General features: G+C 30.3%; 1 protein-coding gene and 1 long non-coding RNA gene across 2 annotated transcripts; both read right to left on the reverse strand.

Moving 5' to 3' along the window:
• Positions 1-305: 305 nt before the first annotated feature.
• On the reverse strand, positions 306-3,695 carry LOC145037224 (WAT1-related protein At5g40240-like). The gene is made up of 7 exons (XM_078985837.1): positions 3,402-3,695; positions 3,060-3,125; positions 2,859-2,975; positions 2,439-2,673; positions 1,571-1,729; positions 1,051-1,202; positions 306-568 (listed from the first exon to the last, which is right to left on the reverse strand). The coding sequence occupies exons 1-7, from the start codon at positions 3,608-3,610 to the stop codon at positions 409-411; spliced, it is 1,098 nt and encodes a 365-aa protein (XP_078841963.1). The 5' UTR covers positions 3,611-3,695; the 3' UTR covers positions 306-408.
• A 2,614-nt stretch (positions 3,696-6,309) lies between these two features.
• Positions 6,310-7,607, reverse strand: LOC145033937 (uncharacterized). Its single transcript, XR_013677786.1, has 3 exons — positions 7,237-7,607; positions 7,044-7,112; positions 6,310-6,559 (listed from the first exon to the last, which is right to left on the reverse strand). It is a non-coding gene; the product is annotated as an uncharacterized LOC145033937 (long non-coding RNA).
• Positions 7,608-12,572: the final 4,965 nt, after the last annotated feature.

Raw genomic sequence — 12,572 nt, forward strand, 5'->3', positions numbered from 1 at the left:
AAAAAAAAAAAAAAAAAAAAAAAAAAAAAAAATGATTAAATGTGTAAAATATAAAAAAAATATATTACCTATTAAATCATTTTCCCCATACTAGATTCCTAAAAACTTATTATCTCTTGTATGAAGAATATGCTAAAATACAAAATATTTAGAAGTTGGACGACATATTTTAATAAATATAAAAGAAAATGAATAAACAGAAAATTATAAAAATTAAGACCCATATGTGGAAGAACTTTTTCCCTGACTTGTTTTTTTTTTTTTTATATTAAGTGAAAAGTTTTTTTATAACTCAATGGCTAGTTTTATATTAAGTAAAAAATTTATATATTTCATATTCCGGTCTTTATTAAATCCAATAAAAAACAACACCTATTAATGTTTTCTTCCCTTTGGTTTAATCACTAACTAACATTTCGATTCACCTCCGGATGAAAGGAGAGGAGTCGTAGGGTTTGATGATCCAAGTTCATCTGCACCCTCCAAATCCGTCTCCCTCTCCTTCTGTTTGGCTTGGCCCCACATCACCGTATAAAATCCTCCGGCAACTATCATGGCTCCAATGGCACTACAAAAGTGCAAATACAAATTCAAGAGGATTAAATGTAAGAAATATCAACATATAACACAACAACCAATTTTCATTTCATCATATTACAAAATTTTCTTTTGTAAAATATAGCACACATAGCAACGACATTCAACTAGAAAGCAATTTTCACTGTTTACATGGGTAGATTTTTCAAAAGTTCATAATTCTGATAAGAAAAATAAACCCAAACCACAAACCTATAACTATTTAGATTTTCTAAAGTATGAACATGTTGATAGGGAAAAAAATTTAAGGACAATGATAAAGAAACAAAAAGTAGGATGTTCTATTAAGCAAATAAACTAACGCATGGTTTTATTGTATTACATTAAGCTCACTTCAAAATTCAAATTTCAAGAACAAGCCATAAATCTATGGGTAATTATGATGTAACAATAACCAACAAGCTCAAATGGGATTTAAAATTTGATATTGTGAAAAAAATGTTAATAGTTTACCTTCCTAAATAAAGTGAATCACCAAGAAATGTGACACCCATTATTGTTGCAATTACTATGGAGAGGGGAGTGAACATTGCCACAAAAACTGGACCTTTTTTCTTCAAGCACCAAATCACAGCACTACTACGAAATGCTGTGTTAAATACCGCCTTCAAATACAAAAAAAAATAAAAAATAAATAAATAAATAATCTTCCAACACCAAATTATGTTGCCCAAATCAGATAAAGTGATAAAATAACAAAGTACTTTTCATTTCTTGATTTTATTCTTGATCACACTCAAATCTACCGAAAACTAAAGTTAGTTAACAGGCTACGTGGATCATCATTTTGGTTTGTTTTCATCTATTACTAATCTAAGTCTTTAATATGCCACATAAGCTTATCAACTCGCAAAAATATTACTTGATGATAACCTTTTGAAAGTACACTAAGTAGATACTAATAGCGACCAAGGTAGGATGAATCCAAATGATATTGTCATTCTATTTAATTGATTATTGAGTATTGACTTACCCCCAAAACAACAGCAACCATTGCGATTCCTGGTTGCATCACCCAATCGCTTGGATTTTCAACTAGGAACAAAGATAGAAGTATACATTGAATTGTCCCAAATAGGCAGTAGAAAAACACAACCGTTACTTGATCCGGGTACTCTCTAGATGTAGTTGACTGGATACATAAAAGAGATATAAATCAAGAAATTAATAGTCCTTAAAGAAAACTTAAATTACAAAATTAGCTCTTAAAATCGCACATGGACTAAGTCCATTTACGATGTCGCATTTCCATCTGCGATTGCGCACATCTGTGCTTTAGGCACTTGTACGTTTGCAGATGGAACAGTCTATCTGCGATTTTGTGTATTCCATCTGTGATTTCGTAAAGATTTAGTATAAAAACGTTTTTTTTTTTTTTTTTTTTTTTTTTCATTTTCACTATATTTTTTAGACAACTCTCTCTCCCAAATAACAACAAAAATGATAATTTCTTGAAAAAAATTATATATAATAAGGTTGTTTTTTAGTCAAACTCTATCAATTTCGTAGTTTATAAAAAAAATCACAGGTGAAAAAGAAAGGAAATCGCAGATGGACTATGTCCGTCAGCGATTTTATGCTGGAAAAAGTATATATATACAACGAAAAAAAATATAAAAAATAAAAAACCACCTGCAAATGTACAAATGGCTAAAGCACAGACGTTTTTTAATCACTTGTACGTTCGCAGATGGGAAGGCAAAATCGCAGATGGCTTATACCCATCTGCGATTTTAGTGACTAAAAATGCAATGTTGATTTTTTTTTTGGCTATTTTCCACAAATTAATTAATCTATTCGGTTAAATTTGCAATTTTCTCATTATTCTTTGGGGCACTTACTTGTAAAACCTTCCATATTGCAGCAACGATTCCAGCCATAACAAGAATCAGACCTCCAAAAACCCAATCCGATGCTTGTGACAAAAGAAGATGATTATGTGAATTAGACGAAGAGTTTGTGTGAAAAATTTCAGGACCTTTATATAATGTGAACACCATTGCTCCCGATATTGCTACTATGGTTCCAAATAATTTCGCTAGACTACTTGAACTCCTTATGTCTATTTTCTCCATCCTAAAACATATATAAATCAGCTAAAATAGAAATAGGTTGAAAGGATTAAACAATCTACATTCAAGTGTTTTTAACTTTGTTCAAGCAAATTGGATCATTAAGTATTGTAATCATATCTAATGTTTTCTCTTTACGTATATATAAAATTATATGCGAAAAATGACCCTGTTATCCTTTAAAACTACCTGAAAACGACTGCAAGCAAGAATGTGTTTCCTGGAGCCAAGTTCCCGATAGCACTTGCCAAGGTTGGAGAGCTGTAGCCTAACCCTACATATACAAGAACCTGAAAAAGACAAAGCCTACAAAAAATCCATGTACATAAAATATATTTTATATAAGATCTTTAGAAAATACAAAATATCACCATTTGGTGCATTACTTACCCTAAAAGACCAAGGATGAAGAATCTAAAAACAATATGGAACGTGAGCGGAGGACGCCTGATGTTTCTATACAAGGGAACATTACAAAGACAGAACAAAACAAGTTATACTGTGTTTTGAGTACAAAAACAGAACAGAACAAGTTATACTGTGTTTTGCGTACTTTGGACGGGACATGAAATGACATGTCCCACCCAAAAAGATGGGAACAATATACTTTCTTTATTTATTGTTTTTGCAAATGACGTAAATACCTTTTCATCCTCATCTTGTGTAGTCCCATTCAGTATTGAGCTACATAACAAACGGGATCCAAATAGCCGAAGAAGGAGAATTACGAACCTAAAGATATGGATGATGAAGAATGGAAGAAGAATCATCGTTCCAAGGGCGTTATGGTAAACAATATAGACAAGATTGTTCATACCACCATTCATTGCCGCTTTTACTATTGTGAGCATGCTCATATCCAAGCATTCTACCATTAACATAATAACGTAAGGAAGCACCTCCTTGGTCCATAACAGCATCTCGTTTGTTGTCAGTGCCATATCTTCTACTATTTGAATATCGTGCCAAATATATTGGTAGAAGTATGCATTATAGGGGAATCCAAATTATGTGATTTTGTTAAATTTGCATCTCATTTCCATGAGATTCCAGTTTTGATACCTTTTGTCTTGATAAAAGATTAAGGAATTTAAAGTAGAGACAAACTCAGAAGCATTATTGTGATGCCGTCTTGTATTTTTACATAATAAACAAGGGTATAATGTTGTTTTTTTCTATTGTCTGTAAGCTTCCACTCACGAAGTGCAAGGACGGATATTAGGTAAAAGAAAATCCATGTGCAAACTAATATATATATATATATATATATATATATATATATATATATATATATATATATATATATATATATATATATATATATATATATATATATATATATATATATATATATAGGGTCAGGTTCATTTGAGACCACCTATATTTTGTGAGACCGTGAGACGCATTTTTTTTATTTTATTTTTTTTTATTTTTTTAGTTAATTCATGTTCCAAAAATAATATTTAAAAAAAGTATTTTAAAATTTTTCTATTTATTTTGCATTTTAAAATTATTTTTAGAATATATACAGTGTAATATTCTATTTAGAATATTTCACATACTTTTCAAAAAAAAAAATAGAATTTTTTTTAATTTTTTTTAGTTAATTCAAGTTCCACAAATAATATTTAAAAAAAGAATTTTTAGATTTTTCCATTTATTTTGCATTTTAAAATTATTTTTTAGAATATGTCAGTGTAATATTCTATTTAGAATATTTCACGTATTTTTCAAAAAAAAAACGGAATTTTTTTTTATTTTTATTTTTTTTATATATATTTTTTATTTTTTTTAGTTAATTCAAGTTCCGAAAATAATATTTAAAAAAAGAATTTTTGGATTTTTCCATTTATTTTGCATTTTAAAATTATTTTTAGATTTGGTCTCACGGTCTCACAAAATTAGAATGGTCTCAAATGAACCTGAACCTATATATATATATATATATATATATATATATATATATATATATATATATATATATATATATATATATATATATATATATATATATGGTAAGGATCAAATGAGAATACCTGAAAGACTGAGAACGCGAGAACAGTTATGAACCAACGAATATATAAGGGTATATTAGTAATTGTATATTTTAATTAAATTAAAATAAAATAAAATTTAATCAAATTCCTTTAGATTTAGGATCATTTACCAAAAAAAATATTCTATTTTTTATTTTTCTTATTAATGAAATATAAAAAATATTTTTCCAAACTTAATTTTAAAACTGAAAAATAAATTCTAAAAAATTATTTTTTGGGATATATACAGTAAAGTCCCAATATTTTCATCGATTTGACAAGAAAAGTCTTAAACTTTATTTTTTTTACAGTAAAGTCCAAATTACCGGCACTTTTTGACACTTTTACCATTTTTTCCCGGTTAGCCGGTAATTAGGACTTTTTTGTCAACAAAATAAAGTTTAGGACTTTCTTGTCAAATCGTCAATTAGGACTTTACTGTCAAAAAAATAAAGTTTAGGACTTTTTTGTCAAATCGTTGAAAATATTAGGCCTTTAGTGTATATATACTTTTTTTGGTTAGAAATTTAATGGTATCATACTCTTTAAGCATAAGAGTTATTGAAACATTCTCTAATAAGTTAGATCCTATTGAAATCTTTTACGTTTGCTTCTTGTTAAATCGTTTTTTTAATCTCAACAAACCGACATTGAAAAAAATTGAGATAATCAATAAAGAAAGAAATAACTAGGATTGTGTTGGCTTTTTTCCAGTCTCAAAAATGGAGAAATTAGAAACCTAAAAAGATGAAAGTGTCCTAGGTTTATACAAACACAAACAACACATGCCTAGTCACACCCTTTTGACTAGGCATGTGTTGTTTGTGTTTGTATAAAGCCAGGACACTTTCATCTTTTTAGGTTTCTAATTTCTCCATTTTTGAGACTGGAAAAAAGCCAATGCAATCGTGGTTATTTCTTTCTTTCTTGATTATCTCAATTTTTTTCAATGTCGGTTTGTTGAGATTAAAAAAACGATTTAACAAGAAGCAAACGTAAAAGATTTCAATAGGATCTAACTTATTAGAGAATGTTTCAATAACTCTTATGCTTAAAGAGTATCATACCATTAAATTTCTAACCAAAAAAAGTATATATACACTAAAGTCCTAATATTTTCAACGATTTGACAAAAAAATCCTAAACTTTATTTTTTTGACAGTAAAGTCCTAATTGACGATTTGACAAGAAAGTCCTAAACTTTATTTTGTTGAAAAAAAAGTCCTAATTACCGGCTAACCGGGAAAAAAGGGTAAAAGTGTCAAAAAGTGCCGGTAATTTGGACTTTACTGTCAAAAAAATAAAGTTTAGGACTTTCTTGTCAAATCGATGAAAATATTGGGACTTTACTGTATATATCCCTATTTTCCCCTGATTTCAAGTAAATTATATATCCATCGTAAATAAATAAAAAACTAAACTATCAATCATAAATGATTATATTATAATTTGACTTTGTACACTTATATCGACACAATTCTACTTAATGATTAAAATCACTTTGAGATCATGTATTCATTTTTTAATGCACATTTTCATTCATAAATATAAAATAATATAGTTTTTTAATAAATACAAATATAATTGTAATTGAATAAATAACATCATAAAAATAAAAAACTCAATACATTTGTAATCTTAATTGAATAGAACACAAATTAGAGATAAAACATCAACTTTGCAAAAAATAAATAAACAAAACACATTTACAATCATATATGAATACAATTAATCACAAATGAAAATTACAATGTCTGAATATAAATAAATTTCGGCTCCTTCAAAGTTGTTGTCCATATGCATTCATCCTTCATCCTTATAACCATTTAGTCCATCCGTTTTAACTCGATCAATCTACAACAAATCAAAGAATTTTTTTGTATTATTTGTTCACAAAGTGCTTAACTCATTAACCGATTTGTTTTTTAAATTGCATTATTAAATCAAAATTTAATAAACAGAAAAATAGATTATCATTAATGAATAAAATTAAAAAAAAAAATCAGAAAATTGAAAATCAATCTTACAACAATAAAAAATGATTACAGTGTATTCATCTACTTAAAAGTTGATAGATTATAATGTATTTTTTTATTCAACATTGATTACTAACTTAGGCTTACCTACACATAAAGGACTAAATTGAAAAGATTTTATCCCTTGTTTTAAAAGAAGTAGAAAACGGCAAAAGCACAGCAGTTGCATAATTTAAAAAATATTACATTCCACTTTCATCTGTAATCAACGATTCAAAAAATGATTATAGAAAAAAATATCAACTATATTTCATCTGTAAACCGATCTAATCACGTTATAAAAACTATCAATTTCAATTTACCTTCACTATCAAATTCTCGGTATTTACTGCAACCATTTGATTGATTTTCCCATTCCTCGCATTCATTACCTTTAATAATCAAGACTCATTAAAAATCGCAACAACCTTCTCCTTTTTCTTATTGAAATGAATTACAGTATTAATCAAACTACAACAAAACAATTCACAAATCAGACGAAAAAAAAAAGCATACCTTGATCCTAACAACAAACTCAGATTCACAGCATCATGCGATACAAATTAGGGAGAAAGAGAGCAGCGACGACAACGCACGAAGAAAGAAGAAGAATGAGCCAACATAAGTAGGTTGTGATGAAAAAGAGCATCAGGGCGGAGATTAGGCAGGGACGACAACGCAAAATGGTGCTCACTTCGGCCTTGAAAATCAATTCAACACCTTGAGCCTCTTGATCTTCTCCATTCATCGAGACCTTAATAGAAAATGATAAAAGATGAAGGTTGTGATGATGGTTTTGGAAGTGTATGGTGGTGACGGCTCAATTAGGGTTTAATGGGAGAAATTTTTATTTAGAGAGTGAGAAAAAAAAGGATATGTGAGGGGAAGAGAGAGATTCCAACAACTTGACAAAAATAGGCTAATATGTAATGACCATATTACCCTTTAAACCATTAAAAATTTACAATCTCATCCCATGACTTTTAGAAATTTACAATTTTCATCTCATGACTTTATAAATTATATTAGCCTTAGATCGTAATATTTGAAGAGCTCAGATCTGTTCTCGCGTTCTCAACCTTTTTGGTGTTCTCATTTGATCCTACTCCTATATATATATATATATATATATATATATATATATATATATATATATATATATATATATATATATATATATATTGAACCCCTTGGGCAACAGTACTTTGATGTCATTGGTTGCTTTTTTTTTTAACCTTTTTTTGGTTGTTTCTGCGTTTATTTATTCACTAATTTTTTTTAATAGTGGATTACATGTGTCTTAACCTTACCTGTGATAGTGGATTACATGCTATCTACGTGTTCATTTTCCTGCTTCTTTTCTTTTGCTATATCAGCGTATTTCACCAACTACTCTGGATGCTTCCACCTCCTCCCCAAACCCCTCTCTCTCTCTCTAAACTCATCCACGTCTAAGAAAATCAGTCCTCCACTATGTGTTATCCATTTGCTATTATTCCCAATTTGATTACGGTTGCCATTCCACGATTTTCCATCAACTGGAGTATGGAGCCATTCATATTTTGATGATACTCTTACCAAAGTAGCCGGTTTCCTCTAGTTCTCTTATTCCCCTTTTCCTCCGATCCAACACCACTTTTTATACTAGGGTTTTTAGTTCTGAATTTCAAGTTGTCACTGCACGCGAATCACATAACAATAGTTCTTGGTATAAGAAAGAGTTTCATAGTACACTAGTAATACCAAAATCCATATAGAGATTGAACAATTTAAATCGACATTGCTACAGCTGAACAAGCTTGAAGCAGATTTGGCAGACTTGCAGGATTCCGATGGTGTTTACAACGTCGGTGCATTGTGGTTACGGAACCAGCTTGGCCGGATTACCATGATCATTTGCTGATGACCAACAAGTCTTTGTCATCTGGAAAGTCTTAGGGAACTGATTCGCCGGCGATGATAAAATCAAGATCTTCATCGACATCAAATCGATTGGATGCTCTAAAATAACAATCCTGGAATCGGTTCACCATCTGTTTTTTATTCCCTCTTTCCATAATTTTGACTAATTTACAACCATTCATGGAATTTATGGTTTCAAGATAAGTATTTGCTTACTGCACACAATGTGTTTGACAAAATGCCACATTGAAGATTTTTGTTTCTATGTTCATATTTTGTCTTTACATTTTTGTTTTAGGTGATGTAGGTCACTTACGCCTTGTTTTCGAGTTCCACTTAAGGAGAGAAACGGATGGATATGGAGGGATATCAAAGGAAACTCGCGTTCTCGAGTTTAATTGACGGAAGGAAAGTGAGGGGAAGGAAAGGAAAATTGATGCATATTTTCCTTCCAAATTTTCCTCCCAAATCGGGCGGAAACGGGAAGAAACTTGGAATGTATCTTGCATTGATCTTATTATGGACCATTATACCATCAACCTTATTTAATAAATCACGTAGCTGCATATCGTTTTCTTCATTCCTCTATCGTTTTTTTCATCTTCCTTGTCAATCGCATATAAGGATGTTATTCGGGCCAGAACCGAACCGAACTGACCCGAACCCGAATAACCCGAGAACCGAATAAGGGTATTTGTATGAACTGAAAACCGAACCAAATAAGCAATACGGGTTCGGATCGATTCGGGTTTTATTCGGTTCGGTTCGGAATCGGCCCGAATAACCTAGATAACATGTGCAATGACCTATTATTATTGTATAACCCAAATAACATTTACAATGTGATTATAACTATTGACTTTTGTATGACTTTTGTATTTTATGATTTCATAACAAATCTTTTAAGGAAACAAATTTGTTAATTAAAAATAATACAAAGTATATATAATTGTTCCAAAGGTGCAAAAAGAGTTAGAATTTGTGAACTAAGAATATAAACACGGATAACATGGATTAACTACTCTTGATTAAAATGTAAAATACAAACACCAAAATCTTAAGATATAGTTATGAAGCAACATATTAAACACTAAACATTAAACACCCAAAACATCCAAAAATTTATATATAAGTATATAAGTTAAACATTAAACATTCCATACCCAAATTAAAATATGAATCTTAAGTTTTTAACCATATCCAAAATAACATTTTTCAAACATGAATTAACTATTCGGGAATATTAATTGGTTGTTTTCGCTTTCCATCTCTATTGTTTATCGCATATTCTAAAGATTTCGTGACCTCATCGTCTTTCAAAATTTAATCAATGTTGTCCACAATTGGCTTTCTTGATTTCCTTACCCAATCTTGGGTGCAAACCAAAGCTTCTATTATATTTGCAGACAAATTTGTTCCATATTGATCCAAGATCCGTCTGCTTGTATTAAACGCCACCTCTGATGCCACGGTAGAGATTTGCAGTCCCAAAATATCTATCAACATAAACATAGAAAATGTTAAAATATAATTTTTTTTTTTAAAAAGTATACAAATAATAAAGTTATACCTTTCGCCATACGGGATACAATAGAGTAACGAGATGCATTGTGTCTCCACCAAAGTAGAATATCAAAATATTTATTATATTTAACTAACGGCTTGTTTAGGTATCGCGTCAACTCCGTTTCCATTGATGCTGATGGGTAATCAGTTTGCACTATTAAATCACCCATGAAGTCGTTTCGTTATCAATCACTACTACATCTTCATGACCATGTGTTTGATTTTGAGAATAGTCGGTATTGTCAAACTTTGATTTGTAGAAATAAAAAAATTCTCAAATCTTTGTTGAAGATCCCGTATTAAGGCCTTAGCCTTCAAAATGACTTCTGATTTGAGCATGGGATCTTTTTGTGTATTCTTCAACTTAATCAACTTCTCAAAGGCTTGTTGAAAAAAAAAATCAAAGTTGAACCGTGGATCTAATATGACCGTAAGATACAAAAAATCGTTTAATTTTTCAAGGTCGCCCCAATACTTATCGTATTTGTCAATCATATCTTTCCCAATCAAACAAAATTGGGGACTAGCCGCCCATTCCTTAATGTGTTTGTACACATCACATATTTCTCCAAAAAAAACGATGTGTCATCGGTTTTGTTGATGTCGATATTATGTCGGTTTTCACTTTGAATTTCTCGAGAAATCCAACCATAGCTCTACAAATGTTGAAATCTTCTTTTGAGGGGGTCAAAACATCTCGAACATATGTAGGATCTATTATAATAAAGTAAATGTTAGTATTTTTTTGAAAAAAAAAAAACAGCTTTACTACACCATGTTTAGAGGCCTATATATCACTAAATATATAACCAAATAATACATTTAAATAGTTTAAATTGTGAACTACAAGCTGGAAAACAAATTGGGCTAATCCGACAAATAACGAAGACGTTATGACAGTTCAAAGTTGGCTAAAAAATTCCAAACATGCTGAAACAGAAAAACTTATCTTTAATACCCCATGTTTAGAGGCATACGTCTCACTAAATATATTACCAAATAGTACATTTAAATAGTCTAAACTATAGTTAAAATTGAGAACTACAAGGTGGAAAACAAATTGGGCTAATCCGATAAATAACAAAGACATTATGACAGTTCAAAGTTGGCTAAAAAATTCCAAACATGCTTAAACAGAAAAACACAGGTTTAATACCCCATGTTTAGAGGCATGTATCTCACTGAATATATAACCAAATAATGCATTTAAATAGTCTAAATTGTAGTTAAAATTGAAAACTACAAACTGGAAAAAAATTGGGCTAATCCGACAAATAACGAAGGCCTTATGACTGCTCAAAGTAGGCTAAAAAATTCCAAACATGCTGAAATTTATTTAACAAAAAAAAAAAAAAAAACAATGGAATGGAATGGAATATGAAATTACCTTTGACTTCAAACATGCCAAAAACATTCTCCAACTCCACCGCAATCTTCAACAAATCGTATGTGGAGTTCCATCGGGTTGGGCTATCATTACACAAAAATTTCTTGGATTCCACATTTAGTTCTTTCATGCATTTTTTGAACCTTTGAATCTGTTGTGTAGAATTCCTAATGTATTTAATGGCATTTTTCATGCACTTGATACTAGATTGGTGTTGATCAAACCCATTCCTAACAATAAGGTTAAGGATGTGGGCCATACACCTTACGTGTAATTGTTTCCGCCCATCATACAAGTCTGGTAGTTTTTTCTTTAGAATTTCGATTGCTTTATCATTCGAACTAGCATTGTCTACGGTTATGGTCATTACGTTAGGGATACCCCACTCTTGAAGACAAGTCAACAACGTGCGCCCACTGTCTTCTCCCTTATGACTATCTAGAGATTTAAAGTTGATAATTCTTTTGTGCATGACCCAATCTTCATCAATAAAGTGGGTCGTGACCACCATATAGCTTGACCTTTGACATGAGCTTGTCAAACAATCGGTGTTCAAATGCACTTACTTAAGGGATTACTAAAAAACTTAAACAACTTAGCCTTTTCTTCAAGATAGTAATTGGTGACTCTATTTGAAATTGTGGTTCTACATGGCAAAACTACTTTTCTGTTCAATGCATTTGTATACTCAATAAATGATTCATTCTCTACAAACTTGAACGGTAATTCTCCAACTACAAATAAGTTTAACAAAGCTTTTTTTATTCTTTTCTCATCATGTTTCCAAGTCCCAATACTATTCTCCCCGTTTTCATTTTTTTTTTTTTTGAAATTTAAAGTGGTTTGGTTTTCTACTTTTTTTTTCTAAATTTTTTGGTTTCATTTTACATCTTTTCGTATGTCTAATCATACTAGAAACCGTTTCCGCCGGATTCGGTTTTGAGCAAAGTTCCACACTTTTTGCATTTGTTACATCTAACTTTGTTAATATGAATTA

The sequence above is a fragment of the Lactuca saligna genome, chromosome 3 (genome assembly GCF_052625555.1).
Source record: "Lactuca saligna cultivar CGN05327 chromosome 3, ASM5262555v1, whole genome shotgun sequence".
NCBI lineage: Eukaryota > Viridiplantae > Streptophyta > Magnoliopsida > Asterales > Asteraceae > Lactuca > Lactuca saligna.